The 16,334-nt window shown below is 34.3% G+C and overlaps 1 protein-coding gene and 1 long non-coding RNA gene across 2 annotated transcripts; both read right to left on the reverse strand.

The window, feature by feature from the left end:
* Nucleotides 1-2,218: 2,218 nt before the first annotated feature.
* Nucleotides 2,219-5,094, reverse strand: LOC144352829 (tyrosine kinase receptor Cad96Ca-like). The gene is made up of 6 exons (XM_085498765.1): nt 4,998-5,094; nt 4,518-4,699; nt 2,865-2,987; nt 2,638-2,749; nt 2,415-2,511; nt 2,219-2,333 (listed from the first exon to the last, which is right to left on the reverse strand). The coding sequence occupies exons 1-6, from the start codon at nt 5,059-5,061 to the stop codon at nt 2,219-2,221; spliced, it is 693 nt and encodes a 230-aa protein (XP_085354891.1). The 5' UTR covers nt 5,062-5,094.
* Nucleotides 5,095-15,027: 9,933 nt separating this feature from the next.
* LOC144359474 (uncharacterized) lies at nt 15,028-15,794 on the reverse strand. Its single transcript, XR_013422027.1, has 3 exons — nt 15,724-15,794; nt 15,277-15,336; nt 15,028-15,155 (listed from the first exon to the last, which is right to left on the reverse strand). It is a non-coding gene; the product is annotated as an uncharacterized LOC144359474 (long non-coding RNA).
* Between the last annotated feature and the right edge of the window lie 540 nt (nt 15,795-16,334).

Here is a 16,334-nt window from a genome sequence, read left to right on the forward strand (position 1 = left end):
GTGCCGAAAAACTGAAATTTGTCTTTAACAACTGTGCTCTATGGAATTATTCTAAAGATAGCATTTTATGAAAATATTAGGACAAGTTTCTCAAAACACATCACTGTAACTCTAACAAGAATGCTAATTCATGGTGCCATGAGCCATTAGCTTCATGATTTTACATGATAAACAAATGAACACTGTCATATGATTTGTGACAAACTTTCTCAAAAATTATGAGTAGGCTTCTACCTTAAGATAGTAAAGAAAACTTAATATAAGATTCTGTATCATGGTGATGTACAAAACATTATTAATTACAATTTACTGCACATTCAGATAAAACTTTCAAAGTGGCGGGTGTGACAATATTTTTGAATAAATAATTCTCTATCTGACATTTCATTCAAACCCTCCATTTACCATGAAAGCATGGAAACACTAAGTGGGTATGTGTTTACGTAGCGACCTTGTCATAATGACGAAACCCACAATTGCAATACTGTAGTATTTCTGGCTGAAATTTATGGAATACACTAAATTTTACTAAGTCTGTGTAAATATGTACAAACTGTTTTAAGAGCCTGTTTTAAAATGTTTAAAGCGAAGCATTGTACTACTTTGCTATAGTAACTAGCTAAGCATACGATTTAAGATTTAGTAATAAACCAGTTTTCTCAATAAACAAGTTTGATTTGAATGTTTTAGTTTGCATGGCTTTATTTTTTTCTATTTTAGAATAAAAGGTGACGATGAGCATGCATCGACAAAACTGTTATTTTAATTATGGTAGTAATGATTTAACAGATTCACCATACGTCAAATTACTTGAATAAGAATGTCTGCAATCCGGTTATGGAGTCTATGGACTTAGAAGAATGAGGTTACCCTTTGTCACAACTACCTCTAGGTCACGCTTGGACAAGGTGTAGTACCTGTCAGCCTTGGGTGCCAACGTCCCACGTAATAAGTTTGGTTGACGTCAGTAAGAGCATGCGGTCGTAAAATTCCTGCACAAACAGATCCGTATAGGTGGTCAATATTTCATGTAAATATGTATATATATGTTTAAGTTTTCCCTAGCATTTGGCAAGGGGTCGTAACCTCTTGTAGTGAGAACCAGTGTGACTGGCCTGCCAACGGGGTGCTAAGGATTTCATAGGAAAAGTTATCAGTGACATTCGTTAATGTAATTTCGTTTTATTTATCCGTAAATCAAACATCACAATATAATACAGTACAATACATCCTCATTACATAGATAAAAAACAAAAAATAAACCACAGCAGATACATTAATGCAGCAGTAATGTGATTAAATATGAAAAACAAAACAATAACAAAATATGTATTACTGTTAAAGTTGCACTGACTAATATACCAAGCCAACAATATCAAAATTTACCACAGTAGTGTATTAAATTATATGACGAAATGAATGAATGACTGAATAAATGAACGAATGAATGATTGAACGAGTGAATGAATGATTGGTTGTATTGACCATTAGGCGAACAGTTGAACGAAAAGCAAAAGGATGTGGGTTGATTATTGTATTGATACTTGGATGGATTGGTAGTGTGAACGAACAATTCATAATCTGATGGGTGAACAAAGTATAAAACGAAATATTGACGTAGTTGATATATTGGTATGTGAGGTTAAGGTGAGATGAAACTGGTGTCATGTGATTGATATAACAAAGAAGTATTGATAATCGACGAGTTTACAATGCATTTTAGTGATTTAGCTCATATATTGACTCATAGACGTTGTTCAAAGCGCTTCCTCACTTTACAGCTGTTCAAAAATATCAAATGAATTGTAGGCAGGAAGAAAATAACTAACTCCGTGGGAAACCATTTCTCATCGTTATCTTTTCATTGCGCTGTAATAATGTTACAATTTCTCGCCAGGATAATCGTTCTTATGTGAGATGTTTACATATATATGATGATCAAACCTGTTAAAGTTTAGATAATTCTGTAAAGAAGAAATATATAGTTACCAATGTGGTAATTCCCTTTTGTTAAATTAAAAGTAGTATACAAGGAATTATAGCTTGGCGTATGTAATTATTGTAAAAGTTTTGGTTGTTTTTATGTTAGATATAATGTAAAGATTGGATATCGGTGAATTAAGGAATGTATGTCCAGTCACTTTATTTACATACTCAATCACTCACTCACTCACTTACACACTCACTGATCCACAGACCCACCCACTCTCTCACTTATTTAGACATTTACCGTACTCTCTTCATTTGCTATTTTCTGAATCCATCTGCAAATAGTGTCGAATGCTGGTCTGTCTTCTGGGTTGTTTTTCCAAGAAGAGTGCATAATGCTGTAACTGTACAGTAAAGTAGTATAAGAACAAGAACAACAACGACGACAATGCATATAGTTTAGTATCATTATTTCGAATACTTACATATCTTTACTACAATGTCTAGGTTGTTGTAGTTTATAACCGGCTTTCACTTTTTCAATTACTTTTGCAGACGAAAATCCTATGTATGGTGTTGCTCCTGAAAGTGTTTCTTAATTAGTATATTTTGTATAATTAATTATGTTATGATGAGTATATGTGCCCCAAAACGATTATATTCATATTTGTTACTTATATACTTATTAATTACTTAAATACTACGTACCTAAAGTTACAATTTCCCAAAGCGTAATTCCATATGCCCAAACATCGCTTTTTGTTGTATACAATGAATCAAGCAGTGATTCAATTGCCATCCAACGAATTGGTAATTTTGCCTTAAAAATCAATGGTATGATTAAATAAATCGATCGGTTGGTCGATTGATCCGACCGTTAATAAAGTTTTACATAAAATCTGAATAACACAGTTTCTTATCCGAAACAATCATACCTGTGATTTCATTTGGTAAACGTATGTCCCTTCAATATTACGTGCCATACCAAAATCGGATATTTTACAGATCCGGTTTTTACCAAGTAACACATTTCGTGTAGCCAGATCCCGATGAATACACTGTGAATGCAAATAAAACAGCTGTTGTTTACATTCAAATAGAAATTGTAGATTTGTTATAATAATTAGTGCTGCACACTATGTGTGAGTAAAATGTGTTACATGACAATTAGGACGCTGGGATTTGGCAGTAATACATGCATCACTATTACAAGCACGTCATACTAATACATTGACATGAAGGAATCCTAGACGTCACATTCAACCTCACTGACAGCTCTTACAATCCATATATTAAACCCAACAGCCACCCACTATACGTACATAGAGAGAGCAACCACCCACCCTCCATCACAAAGAATATACCGGCAGGAATCAACAAACGATTGTCATATTTTTCATCAGACGAGAAACACTTTGATCTAGCCGCGCCACCCTACCAGACAGATGTAAATCAAAGTGGATATGATTATAACCTCAAATTCGACCCCCCCCCCTCACGGAAAGAAGAAGAACAAACAGACCCCGTAACAACGTCCTCTGGTTTAACCCCCCCCCCTCTCAGTAAAAATGTCACTAACAGCGTCGGGAGAAGATTCCTCACCCTAGTTGATAAGCGTTTCCAACAGGGAAACAAACTCAGAAAATTTTTCAAATTCAGCTACAGTTGTACGAATAACGTAAAGCAAATAATCTGCAATCAAAACAAACAACAACTTACAGCGACCAACACCAATACACCCAGTACCGAGATTAACAGATTATGTAACTGCCGTAAGAAATCTGAATGTCTCTTAGACGGAAATCGTTTACAATCGGCCTTGGTTTACCAAGCTAATATCAGACGGCAAGACAACAACAAGTGTGAAACATATGTGGGACTAACAGGAAATGAATTTAAAACCCGGTACAGAAACCACACTGCATCGCTACGCAACCAATCATTGAGAAACGCAACAGAACTCAGTAAATACGCTTGGTCATTAAAAGACAATAACATCGATTATGACATCAAATGGAGAGTGTTATCGCGTGCTGCACCATAAAATACTTCAAGCAAACGTTGCAACTTATGCATTAGAAAGAAATATATTATAATTTTCCAACCACATTACTGTAGTTTAAATAAAAGAAATGAGCTTTTTTCTTTCTGTAGACACAGAGCCAAATCGTTGCTATGCAACAACTAGTTTTAATATCGTAAACACACTCCATTGTTAAGCAAATCTGTAGCGCTTATAACGTAGTCTGTTTCGGTGGTTTATTTAATAAAGTCTTAACTCCTGATGAGTGAGGTACTCCATGTACCTTACGAAACGGTACTGTAGAGTGAACTTTACTCATGTAGTCGTGTCTTAATTTCTCTGTCCACGTATATATAAATATATATATATATATATATATATATATATATTGCTCCTCAGTTTGGAGAATGAGGTCACACTTTTACTAACTACACTTTCAAATATTGATGTCTTTCTTTATAGAACCCAATCTTTCCCAAATATGACCCGTGTTCAGGGCATTTTAAAAGCATCCTTGAGAAAGACTGTCTTTCTGTAATCAGCGAGCTCACCATGTAGTACTCACCCCCATGCTTGCAATGAATGACATTCCTTTTGATATTTGCCAAGCAAATTGAAGTAGGTCAGATGGGGACATGTCTTTGCTGTTCGCATGCAGATTTTGATAAATACACGACGACCGGCTTCTCCGTAGATAATCTTGCAAGCTGCCAAATTCTGCGAGTTCTAATATAATATAATTATGACCTATTTTGGAAAGAATGCATTATATAGATGTAATAAGCAGGAAGCTAGACTATTTGTTAAAGAATAACAGACTTTGCAACAAACAGTACTTGTTTAACCCCGCGACCATTGAATCACTCTAAAACCGTAAATAGCGCCGGATTGCAAATTGGTGACACTATCATCTGATAGTGTTATAATTGGTAGAATTGAACAGAATTATTTACAATGTGTCATTTTGATCTAAAATGGGATCTTAAAACATTTCAGCATAATCAACTGTCAGTACATAACGAAAATAATTATGTTTACTCATTACCTGCTCTGGTGCAACACCCTATCAAGGCTATAACGTTGTTGTGATACGAACTGAATGATTTCATAATTGATAATTCCCTTTTGAAATCGGATATATTATCTGTGTTAGCTGTTTATGATAAAACAAAGAAAAGAATGTGCATTATGTTAAATTATAATTACCTATGATAAGACAATTAAATAACTAATAGTATCACGTGCAAAACATGTACCTCCACAGTGTGACGTGATACGCAACAGATAAAAATGCACATCACAAAGTTTGATGTCTCATACTGCCAAACTTGTTTTTACTGCACGCGTTGCCTTAAACACACTAAAACCACAAAGGCTCATGGGTTAACGCTTGTTTGTAAATAGTGACACGCTATGGCCATCAGACGCATACGCAGGTGGCGACTCCCCCGCTTTAAAATTATGAGACCCGTCGAAGTTTATTCACAGTCCAATCTCGTGTGTGTATTATTTGAATTAGTATTCATTATTTTAAAAAAAATTGGTGAAATTAAAATAAAAATCAAATAGATTGAAGCAAATATTTTTAACCGAGCAGAATTGCTACGCCCTATTCGCGCCAGTGCTTCAGCAAAATTACCATATGAAGCGCATGCAAATATGTATTTGTATTCTGTGTTTTCACCATTAGTTTCACAATCAACACTCTGACGTTTTGACTGTTGAAACATACATGTGATAACTATATAATCCCCCAATATTTTTTCTAAGGTTGACATCAGTAGACATTCGTTATTACCGTGACTCGAATTGATACACAACTCTGGCGGTAATCACTCTTGTCTGTTGAAATCAACTTAAGAGAAATGTCGTGAAATTAATATAATAATGCTACAGTCAAAGACAAGTATTTTTCATTATTGTAGTTCTAGTTACATGCTTACCGTTAAGTTGTTTCACAGCTACATCAGTTACTCCAACTTTTCCCTGTAAATTCGAGACCCTGGCTTTTCGTACTTCACCGAATTCACCATGACCGAGTATTCCAGATGAGGAAAAGCATATGTTTTCGATAGGAATTTCCCACTGGTCACATGAAAAAGGGCGATCGATACTGTTGTTAGTTTCATTGGTCGGATCGGATGTTGTTTGATTCACCGGCTTCAAATACGTGTCATCTGAAGTTTGAACAGTTTGCCTCTAAAATGCATTAAATAAGTAGTGTTCATAATTGTGTTTACTAATTTGATTAATTCAATAAATAAATTATGTAAATAAACTATGTAAACAAATAACGTAAATAAATAAATACCATTAATGCCTGTGTTTGTTCCACTTCATATACAAATCTTAAATCGGTCATCTGAATTGAGATAAATGATGTTGGTCTTTGTGATTACGATTTTTAGCATTTCAATAAATTCATGATTCTTGAACAGTCTTTCATTTAAAATGGGCGACAGTAAACACATTATTATGAGTTTATTCAGTTTTAATGCTGCCAATTCATAAATACTTTCTGTTACCCATTGCTTGATTCGTCTGTTTTTTTCTTGTGAATATCAACATCTGATTTGTATACATCATTGAATGTTCTCATTTTTACATCCGGGTACTTAAACACTCATTCAATGCACGTGTATTAAACGTCATAGGACATTTGTGAATAAGATAAAAAACGATTTCTTGCTATTTTATCATTAATATTGTTATATATGCAAAAACAAACAAACTTACACCAATGTTGGAATTTCTCCTAAAATTTGATTGTGTATTTGGTTGACGTTTATAGTCTGACTTCTGCGAGAATTGAAAACGGTATGTGAATGCAAAGTACAAAATCACTAAAAAAAGGTGAATCGAATAATATAACAACTCTAATACTAGTCAGTATTTGTTTTATTTTCATCCCACGCCTTCCATGAATTTATTACAAATAGTTTTCACTATACAATAGAATAGCAAAGTACCTGTTGATTTTGTCTCGCTCTCCTGAGAAGTATAATAATTATAACAGAAACGGTAGTCAATAAAATACCCATACAAATACTTAAAATATATTTTAACATTTTGTTTGCGACTGGTGGTAATTTTTGTTTGTCCTCAAATATTGTTATTAGTGCCGCACCAGTTTGTGTTGAAGTTGTTGTCGTTTCAAGAGTCTCATAACCTGGAACAATACAATTGGTTAATCAAAATTGTGCATGATTATTTAATTAAAAATCAAATTAACATATGGACTAAATATACAACATAGATTGGTTTGGCGAGGGCGTATGTTTGCGCATACATTATTGAGACTATTCTGCAGCGACAAAAACATTTACTGGTATTGGTGATTCAATATCATAATTGTTAAATATTATTTATTGTTATACTTATACCCCAGACCATTCGTCCCGGTGTTATCGCTATCGCCACACGAGACTCCAGCTTGTCTCCTATACAATTTTCCTTCCGCCCACTTAATTTTAATATTCATATGACCTTGCACTGACATCAATAGCCAATCGCATTCGACCGCGGACGTCACTCTAAATAAACAACTGAATAAATTAATATACCATATTTGGAAGATAGCGGGTAAATTCAACGTTGTTGGTGTGTTCCTTCGGGTTCCGAAGTCGCACGAAACGAGTTCATGTTCCGTTATCTTTCGCAAGTAAAACAGGTCGGTATGTATTAAACATGGCATTTGTTTTCTTGTTTTAACCCCCTTATTACGCAAGCTTCCGTCGAAGTGGTGTTTTTTTTCGACGATTTGTGGCATGTTGCAAAACGAACGAAACATTGCGGCATTCTTAGCGGTGGATAAGGGATCGACTATGTCGTCACATTTATGTCTCGTTTGAAAGAGAATAAACAACCGCTCAGAAAAAAATGTTGCTAATATTTAAGTGCGGTGCCTTGAAATCGCCTGCCCGACGTCCAAATTTCAAAAGGATGTTCGATTTGCAATGACGACCGTTCATATGTACTAGGCGACGTTACTAATTACTACTAGGGTCGGTGTTTGCATTAAGAATTATAGAACAAAAGATCAGCAAAGCGGTGCTTTTGTCGGTGCTTTTGTCAAAGGGAATATTGATAAAATGTTGCAAAACAGAATCGCGAGTTGGGTGAAAAATTGCGCCGGCGGCATTCTCAGCGATGGCGACACCCGAGAAACACCGTGTCACGGTGCATTCGTGCATCAGTACACCGAAGAAATACATACATATTGTTGCGGACGACTATTGTAGACTGTGTTCGTGTAGTCTTCGAGTTTGTGGACAGTTAAAGTCGTGTGTGAATTTATTCAAGCCAGGAAAAGCAGGAGGGATAACTTATGGAAATCGTCTTTCCAATTTGATCCAGTGCGACGTTGTGAAAGGAGCGACTCTGTCGTCTCATCTATGTCTAGTTTGTAAGAGAAAGATTGATAGCGCAGAAAAATCCGCCAATAATGTAAAACAGTGGCGTGAAATTGTCAGTCATTCTAATATCTCCCAACCTGTGAACGAAAGGGTTAAGCGTGCTGCCTTGAAATCGCCTGCCAAAACTAAAATGGCGCGTGTCACGTGACTTTGTTTACTAAAGATAGCGTGGGCGTTTGATTGACACTCAACTCATTAGTATTCCACCAATCACAGCTACATCTACTTTCTGGATGTGCGCAGTCAAATTGTATAGGAGACAAGCTGGAGTCTCGTGTGGCGATAGCGATAACACCGGGACGAATGGTCTGGGGTATTATACTTAATGTGTAGTTAACAAACTACATTTGAGTTTCAAATTATATTGAATAATATTTTACAGAATCACATTATAAATCAGCGGACAATTTAAAATAATGTCGATAATAACAGATCATCAATTAAAAAAATTATGGACATATTAGTAACATTCATAACGCTTTTAACGGAAAATCAAACATATTTAAGGTAATGTATCAGATTTAAGAAAATGATAGATGTTATAAAAAAGTTCATATAAAATGTAATAGGTAAATAACAGTGAATATATAATATACTATATCATGATTAACTCAGTGGTCAGTAACTAATATTAATATTTTAGAATTGAGTTATAGGTCACATGAAAAAAACTAAATCTTCAACTAAGTACCTGGGTCATCAAATGTTGTTGTTAGTGCCGTACCAGCTTGTGTTGGAGTTGTTGTCGTCGTTGCAAGAGTCTCATAACCTGGAACAATACAAATTGTTAATCAAAATTGGGCATGATTATTTAATTAAAAATCAAATTAACATATGGACTAAATATACAACATAGATGGGTTTGGTGAGAGTACATGTGCGCACATACATCATCGTTATTCTGCAGGTATTGATGATTGTATTGTATAACTCAATCTTCAACTAAGTACCTGGCTCAGCAACTTGAAGTAGGAATTCCACTGTTTTCCTGTTTGTCGCAAGGACACTCTCACCAATACACGAATACATTCCCTCATGATCAGTTTCAACGGACTCGATATGTAACTCAGTGGTGGTGTTATACAGCTCATCACCTTGTTGTGCAATTTCGGGGGCCTTGGAAGCATTGATGCGTTGTTTATAAAGTTGCCATTCTAGCGCTGCTGCTGGACGCCCCTGTATGGCTCTGCATATGGCAGTGAAACTGTTGAAGCGTGGTATAATGATTGAAGTGTTATTCCCAAGTTTCTTATTTTGAGGCACGGATAAGTCGAGGTACAATTCAAAAGGAACTGAAAGACAAACACGATCTAAACTGCTTTAACTTTTATTTAGAAATTATGAACGGCAAGTGGGGGTATTAGGTAGCATACATAAAACTTCTCTTGATAAAATTGGCAAAGTTTTGTTTTCTTGTTACCGTATCTCAAACAATTTTTACATCTACATCTAAATTTCAGAAAACGGTACCCGGATACTCTCCACATGGTTACGGAATTTTAAATAAAGTATATGCTGATCATGTGATTTCATTTACTATGCATATGTCTTGTTCAAAGTATTCCAGATACAGATGACAGGCGACTAGGATAGGAATGAAAAGACCTGAATGAACTATTATCTGGTCACGTGATTTCATTAGTTAATAACAAATCTAGTTGTCAGAGCACTGTAACTTAGATGCATTTATTACTGACATTATTGCTGAGTTTTAGTTTTGGATAAATGCAACAGGAAGCATCCAAAATAAAGCTTATACTTGGGTTCGTTACAGTGTTTTCCCTGAAAATCGAGTAGTGTGGTTGTTTTGCATTTCCATCTGAATACTTTATCACACTGAAAGTATTTATAGGTCCCTTGAGAAACTGAAAATCCATGCTCTCAAAACCAATGAAAATGTGTTATTCATAGCATATAATTCCTCACTGTCAATAAAATCAAATGTCACTCACTCTCACAGGTTTACAATTTTTTTTCTTCTACGTTGGGTTTTATTTCGAAATATAATGACAACACTGCTGATATCATATAAGATGAAGACGTCACGAAAGTGTTTGTTATTAGTACTTACCACATACTATCAGATTTGTCCTGCTGATGTGATGTTTGTTGTTAAAATTGTTATCAACAGTGCAAGTATAATTAGATTCATCAGAATAATCACTTGCAAATATAATTAGAGATCCATTAACATTGATCTTATACTTATTTTTGTCGATGTACTTTTCTCCGCCACTAGGAAAAATTCGCTGTGCAATGAATCGTTTGGGTATACCAATACCCCAGCGAATTGATACCATGCACTTTGCCATGTCGCCAGTTACAATGCAAGATGGACACTTGATAGTTGCATTTTCTGCTCTATTTACAGTTTGGGTGACTGTTCCATTAACGTCTTGTTGAACAACTGGACAAGCACAAACTGATCAATAAAATTGTAAATGAAGCATAGAATCGTTTAATATGAATATATAGTACTATGAGGATTATATAGAATATTATTGCTTGGTTTGGAATAGTTAAAAATTAATACATTTTCCGTTACAAACATAAAATTGTTAATGGTTCAAAATGGTTAACTGTCACATGTTATTATACGAAAAGTTTTTAGTTTGTGTTAAAGTATTTAATCAGCATGTTAATTTTATGCTTATCTTTATTTTAAATATTTATATTATGAAGGAAATTGCAGGAGCTTGCTATATTTGACGCAATACAAACTACCACATCACTTTTATACACACAAACACACACACACACACACACATACGCGCCCGCAGTTACACGCACGCACACGTTCATGCTCACCCGACACGCTACAGTTGTACATTGTCACGTTTGAACACACATTAGCTGTCGAAGAAATTCTTCCAGCTAGACTATCACCCTTGCATTTCATCTTACCGATTAAAAGTAGCATGGTAATCTTCGTACACATTCCATCACCCATGTCGAAAACGTCCTCTGAGTCACACTGTCCCCCGTATCAGACTAATTTCGACGACGCACTACTTTAGCAGAAATATTCGCGTTCTGTTCACCTAAGGTCAAATTTAGTCATTTAAATACAATGAGCCATGGCACGTCTGACCTGATAAATGTTGATTGTGGAGGACATTTATTTGAAGTGATTGAAGTGGTTTGTGGGGGCAATGCAGGAGGCAACGGGGAGACAATAACATGTAAATAACAGTCACAGGCGAACTTACGTTGCTGTGAAATTCAATGTGTGTTTTTAATTACATTTATCTACATGACATGAATACAATTTTTCAAGACTAGTTGTATATTAACAGCTTTGCAAATTTGCAAAAGCCTACAGAACTGCATTTTAAAAGGTTAAAGTTAAAGAACCTTTTGTACACATGTACTAAAATATGTCATAGCAACATTGGTGATATGAAGATCAATGCTGGTCGAGTAACTAAATCTCCAGTGAAAACAAAAATATAACAAAATAATGTACTCTGTGGTCGGGTTTATTTAGCAGAGTTTATGTTTCTAATATTTCTTTAAACCGAAAACGAAAATATTACAATAGTACTCGAAACTAATTAACTTTCGTTTCGTAAGTTTGTATACGTGCATTCCTCGGCTTGTTGAACAAGCCTACTATAGGTTTTATTAGGCAGAATATGCTAAGCAAAAGCTTGAAACAAAATAGACAAGGCCCAGTCGACATTAAGGCACGTCATCTACTGGGAAACAATATTACAAATTTAAATATTACAAATCTAAACCAGTCAAACAAGGAGAGTCAGATATATGTTTCATATATAATATTTCACATCTTGAAGACGAATCAATGCTACACTGTTGTAATGCTTTAAATTTGCAAGAATTTGTTTTTGTTTTTCATTTACAATTTTGTTAATTGCAATCAATTAAATTACAAAGCAAGACAATTACTAAAAATTAACATTGAAAAACAAAGTATGTTACATCGACAATTAAGCATTTACACACAAAAAAACAGCAAGTACGAGGGTCCCAATAAAAGAATTCATTGCGGACTTTAGTCGTCCAAATAGGTAGTCAGCGGGCCCCACTTCAAAATAAAATAATTTTTCCTTAAGATTTGTTTATCAACATTCATACTCATCTTTACATTTCTTATAAAATATTAGAATGAGTTAAATTTGTATAGCGACTCGTATATAACAAGTATTTACCTGTTAAAATGAGGTGATTCAATAGAGCACCTTCCTCTGGAATTCAAAAGAATATATTGTCCGATGTTAATGTAAAACTTGTTTCTTAAGCTTTGAAATTCCGCCAATTTTAAATTAGCTCCCCCAAAAAATTTGCAATTTTTCAATTCAAGAAAAGGTGCTCTATTGTTTTCTCTTATTTACAATATTTACATACATTATCAGCTCTAAGTTTGTTTTGAAAAAGGTAATAATGCGATGAAAAATTTTACACTTGATTTTTTTTCATTTTTCTTTCATTGTAGTTATGTAGTTTTCAAATTTTTCCCAATCCGAACGATTTGCATTCCATTTTGGGATTAATGCAAGTCTCTCATACCATGCTTTGACCAATAAATTATAAGAATCACGTGTTTTTCCTGTAAAAGTAGGGTCAGGGTTACCTCTTACTTGCTCACATGCATCATCTTCCCGCATTATCTTCTAAGATCTTGGAATTGCATGCAATATACTTACATATGTTAAAAAGTTTGTTTTGATTTTATATTCATTTGTTCGTTTGACATTAGGTGACCATTGTTGTTACACAGATGACCTATACATTCTACTCCATGACTTAACCACTGTCTATAAAATAGTGAATTTTCACTTAATAATATATATCATTCCACAAAATGTCCGACCTCCATAAATTCAACTTTTCATACGTCTTTTGCAGGTTTAATTTATATTTTTGCTTCGATCACGCCCGACAAATATTCTAAGGTGTCTAATTGTTTTTTTGGGTGGGAGCTAAACATCTATCTGTTGTCAAAAACTGTGAAAACTTTCTAATACACTCAGCAGTTCTGAGGGAAACTTGGTTTCCTAGATTTAGGGTGGTATCGTCTGCAAAACCTGAATATTTATGCACAACAGAATTTATCAGGTTTATACCATTAATTTGATCATTAGCTCGAATAACATTAGTTAATAATTCAAGTGCGATGAGAATCAAAAGCTTTCTTAAAATCCACAAATAAAGAGACCCAAGATTATCCTCACAGTAATCAATAATATCACTGATTAGTCTAATGTTATCAAAAATATTACTTACCAGAATAAATGCTAACTGAACTTCATGAATAATTAATGGTAAAACACTGTCAAGACCCTTAGTCATACATCTTGTAGCAATATTGTAGTCAGTATTATGTAACGAAACTGATGTCCCATTACGCAGTTCTAGAACATCTTTATGTGGTTCTGGTAATAATGTAATAATGGCGTGTTTTGGGCTATACGACATCGATCCATGCACGTAACCATAATTTAGAGAGGATATTAGAGCATACCAGTTTTCAACCCAAAATGCAAGGTAGAATTCAGGCAGTAACCTTTCACTACCAGGTGTTTTGTTTAGAGGGAATGTATTTAAGGAGTATACAGTTTTCGTAAGGAGGCCTTTACAAATTTTCAGTTTCATGGGATCTATCTTTATTTTTTTTTTCAAATTTGGAGCCGAACTAGTGTGCAGGTCAGAGTAGAAATTTCAATTTTTTTCAAGAAGTTCTTATTCCTTGGTTAACTCCTTATTATCTACTATCAATTTTTGATAGTTTTCTTTATGCACTTTCGTTTTTCTAAATTTAGAAAATATTCAGTGTATTTTTCCCTTTCTTGATACAATTAGTATTCGTGACCGGACCACATAACCCTGAATTTTCTGGTCAATAATGCTCTCAAGCTTGTATTATTATTATATTACATTAAAATGACCTCCTCCAAATCCATTTGTAGTTGCACAAATTTTATACTTCAGAACGACTCTGATCTTTGAGAGTTGCAGTGTCCTGTAGGACATTTGTAATAAGTTGTTTTATTTCATCTAAATAATATTTTTTTCTTCAGGGAACGACGGCGGCCAGTAGCGGGCAATTAAAAATTTGATAGTTTGATATATCACAAAAACACGGTACCATCATGTTAATTGCCAATAAAATAAAGGATAAGTTAATAATTCAGAATTACAGGCCACTATTTCTGTTTGACATAGATGTTAAGACTGCTTCGAAGGCCATTGCAAATCTATCTATCCATCCATCCATCATTCCATCCATCCTTCCATCCATCCATCCATCCACCCGACCCAACCACCCAGCCACCCATCCAACCACCGCACCCACCCACCATCCACCCACAATCCACTCATCTACCAAAACGAATTTGAAGAAAATCACTTATCATGTCTAAAATAATAAACTAGTATCCATCTGTAACTGCATTAACATTGATATCAATATATTATTGTGCTTTTGAAAAATATCATCTTCCAAAGTTTAAACTCATGTGTTTCACATACAAATATAAATAACTTTTAGCAAAAAAATAAGTCATTCGTATAAATAAGTGAAAACATTAATAATTGCGCAGTTTGTATTGAATTTCGAACTCATATTGTTATCATACTGAATCCATAAGTTATGATGATATATGGCAGGTGCAAATTCATTACACCTGAATGCAAATATGATTTAAATTTTGGAGATATTATGAAAGTTCTCTTCAATCTTTACACCATCATTTGTAGTATCATCAGCAAAAATAAAAAGCAGTAACTTGTTGTATAGTTGACCGCCTCCGCCCTACTGGAAGATCCTGTTAGACAAAACATATTATATTATATTCAACTCGACATCCAGTCCATATACAGAATATTATTGCACACGTAAAGTATACTTGATTGCTCACTGTTATATTCGTTATGTGTGATTCTTACCTTTTGTTGCACGGGCAGTAGGACCTACCCCAGTAATGCGGAAAGTTGTGGCCGTATATGCTTTATAGAGAGAACATATTTGTTTGAATGATATTAGTTTTTATGTCACAAACACTGTGACATTTTTCAATTCTTTCGTTGTTATGCAGCAAAATATATTATTAAGTAAGATCATATTGATTAAAGTTATTGTTCATACACAAGTTGCTTAACACACTACATAGTTTGTAATAATATAGAAAATGATCCTTGATTATACTTATGTAATCGGTGATTATGAACATTTATTTATTTATTGGTCCATCGGGAATACATTATGTTATGAATTATTCTTAATATATTTCTGAATTCTCATGTGAAAGCCAGTTTATCAGGGTCCCACCTAAAAAGCCGAAAGTGTTTAACAATGTCGAAAAGGACAATGTCTTTTAATATCATAATACTTACTACCAGTTGCAGGCGTAGATATCGTTGCTGTGCTAGATTCAACGGTGTGGGAAGGTTTGGTGGTAGATGCTGTATATAAACATATGTTTTTAAATTATAACCCCTGTTATGTTATGTGATGTAAAATGTTCACTAGTAATTTTTGGCGTCGTAATTCTCAAGTTGCAGTCGTAAATATCATTGCTGAACAAGTTTCAAAAATGTCATAGTTAACAACGAGTCTTGAAGTGATTTAAGCCTGGTGGTCATATTATCATTCAATTATCACATAATTCACTTATTCGAACACGAGCATGCATTTTAATCACATTTTATAACTGATGGTGTTCATTGGAGTGAGGAGGAATTTATATACAAAATTATGTACATCTTGACATAACATTTATATTTAGAACTAACCTTCTGTGAATGTGATAGGATTCGAAACATACGAGTTACACTGTGTTTCTGCTTTACATGTATACGGACCCGGGTATTCATTTGCTCGATTCACTTTTAATGTTGAATTAGTAGGCGCTCCATACATTATTGAGAAAGGAAAAACATTCTGTTGAAGAAAGATTATTTGAATAAAACAAAGAATTAGACATGCAAAACAAAAACATATTAGT

This window comes from Saccoglossus kowalevskii, chromosome 5, assembly GCF_978046115.1.
Source record: "Saccoglossus kowalevskii chromosome 5, keSacKowa6.1, whole genome shotgun sequence".
NCBI classification, from domain to species: Eukaryota; Metazoa; Hemichordata; class Enteropneusta; family Harrimaniidae; genus Saccoglossus; species Saccoglossus kowalevskii.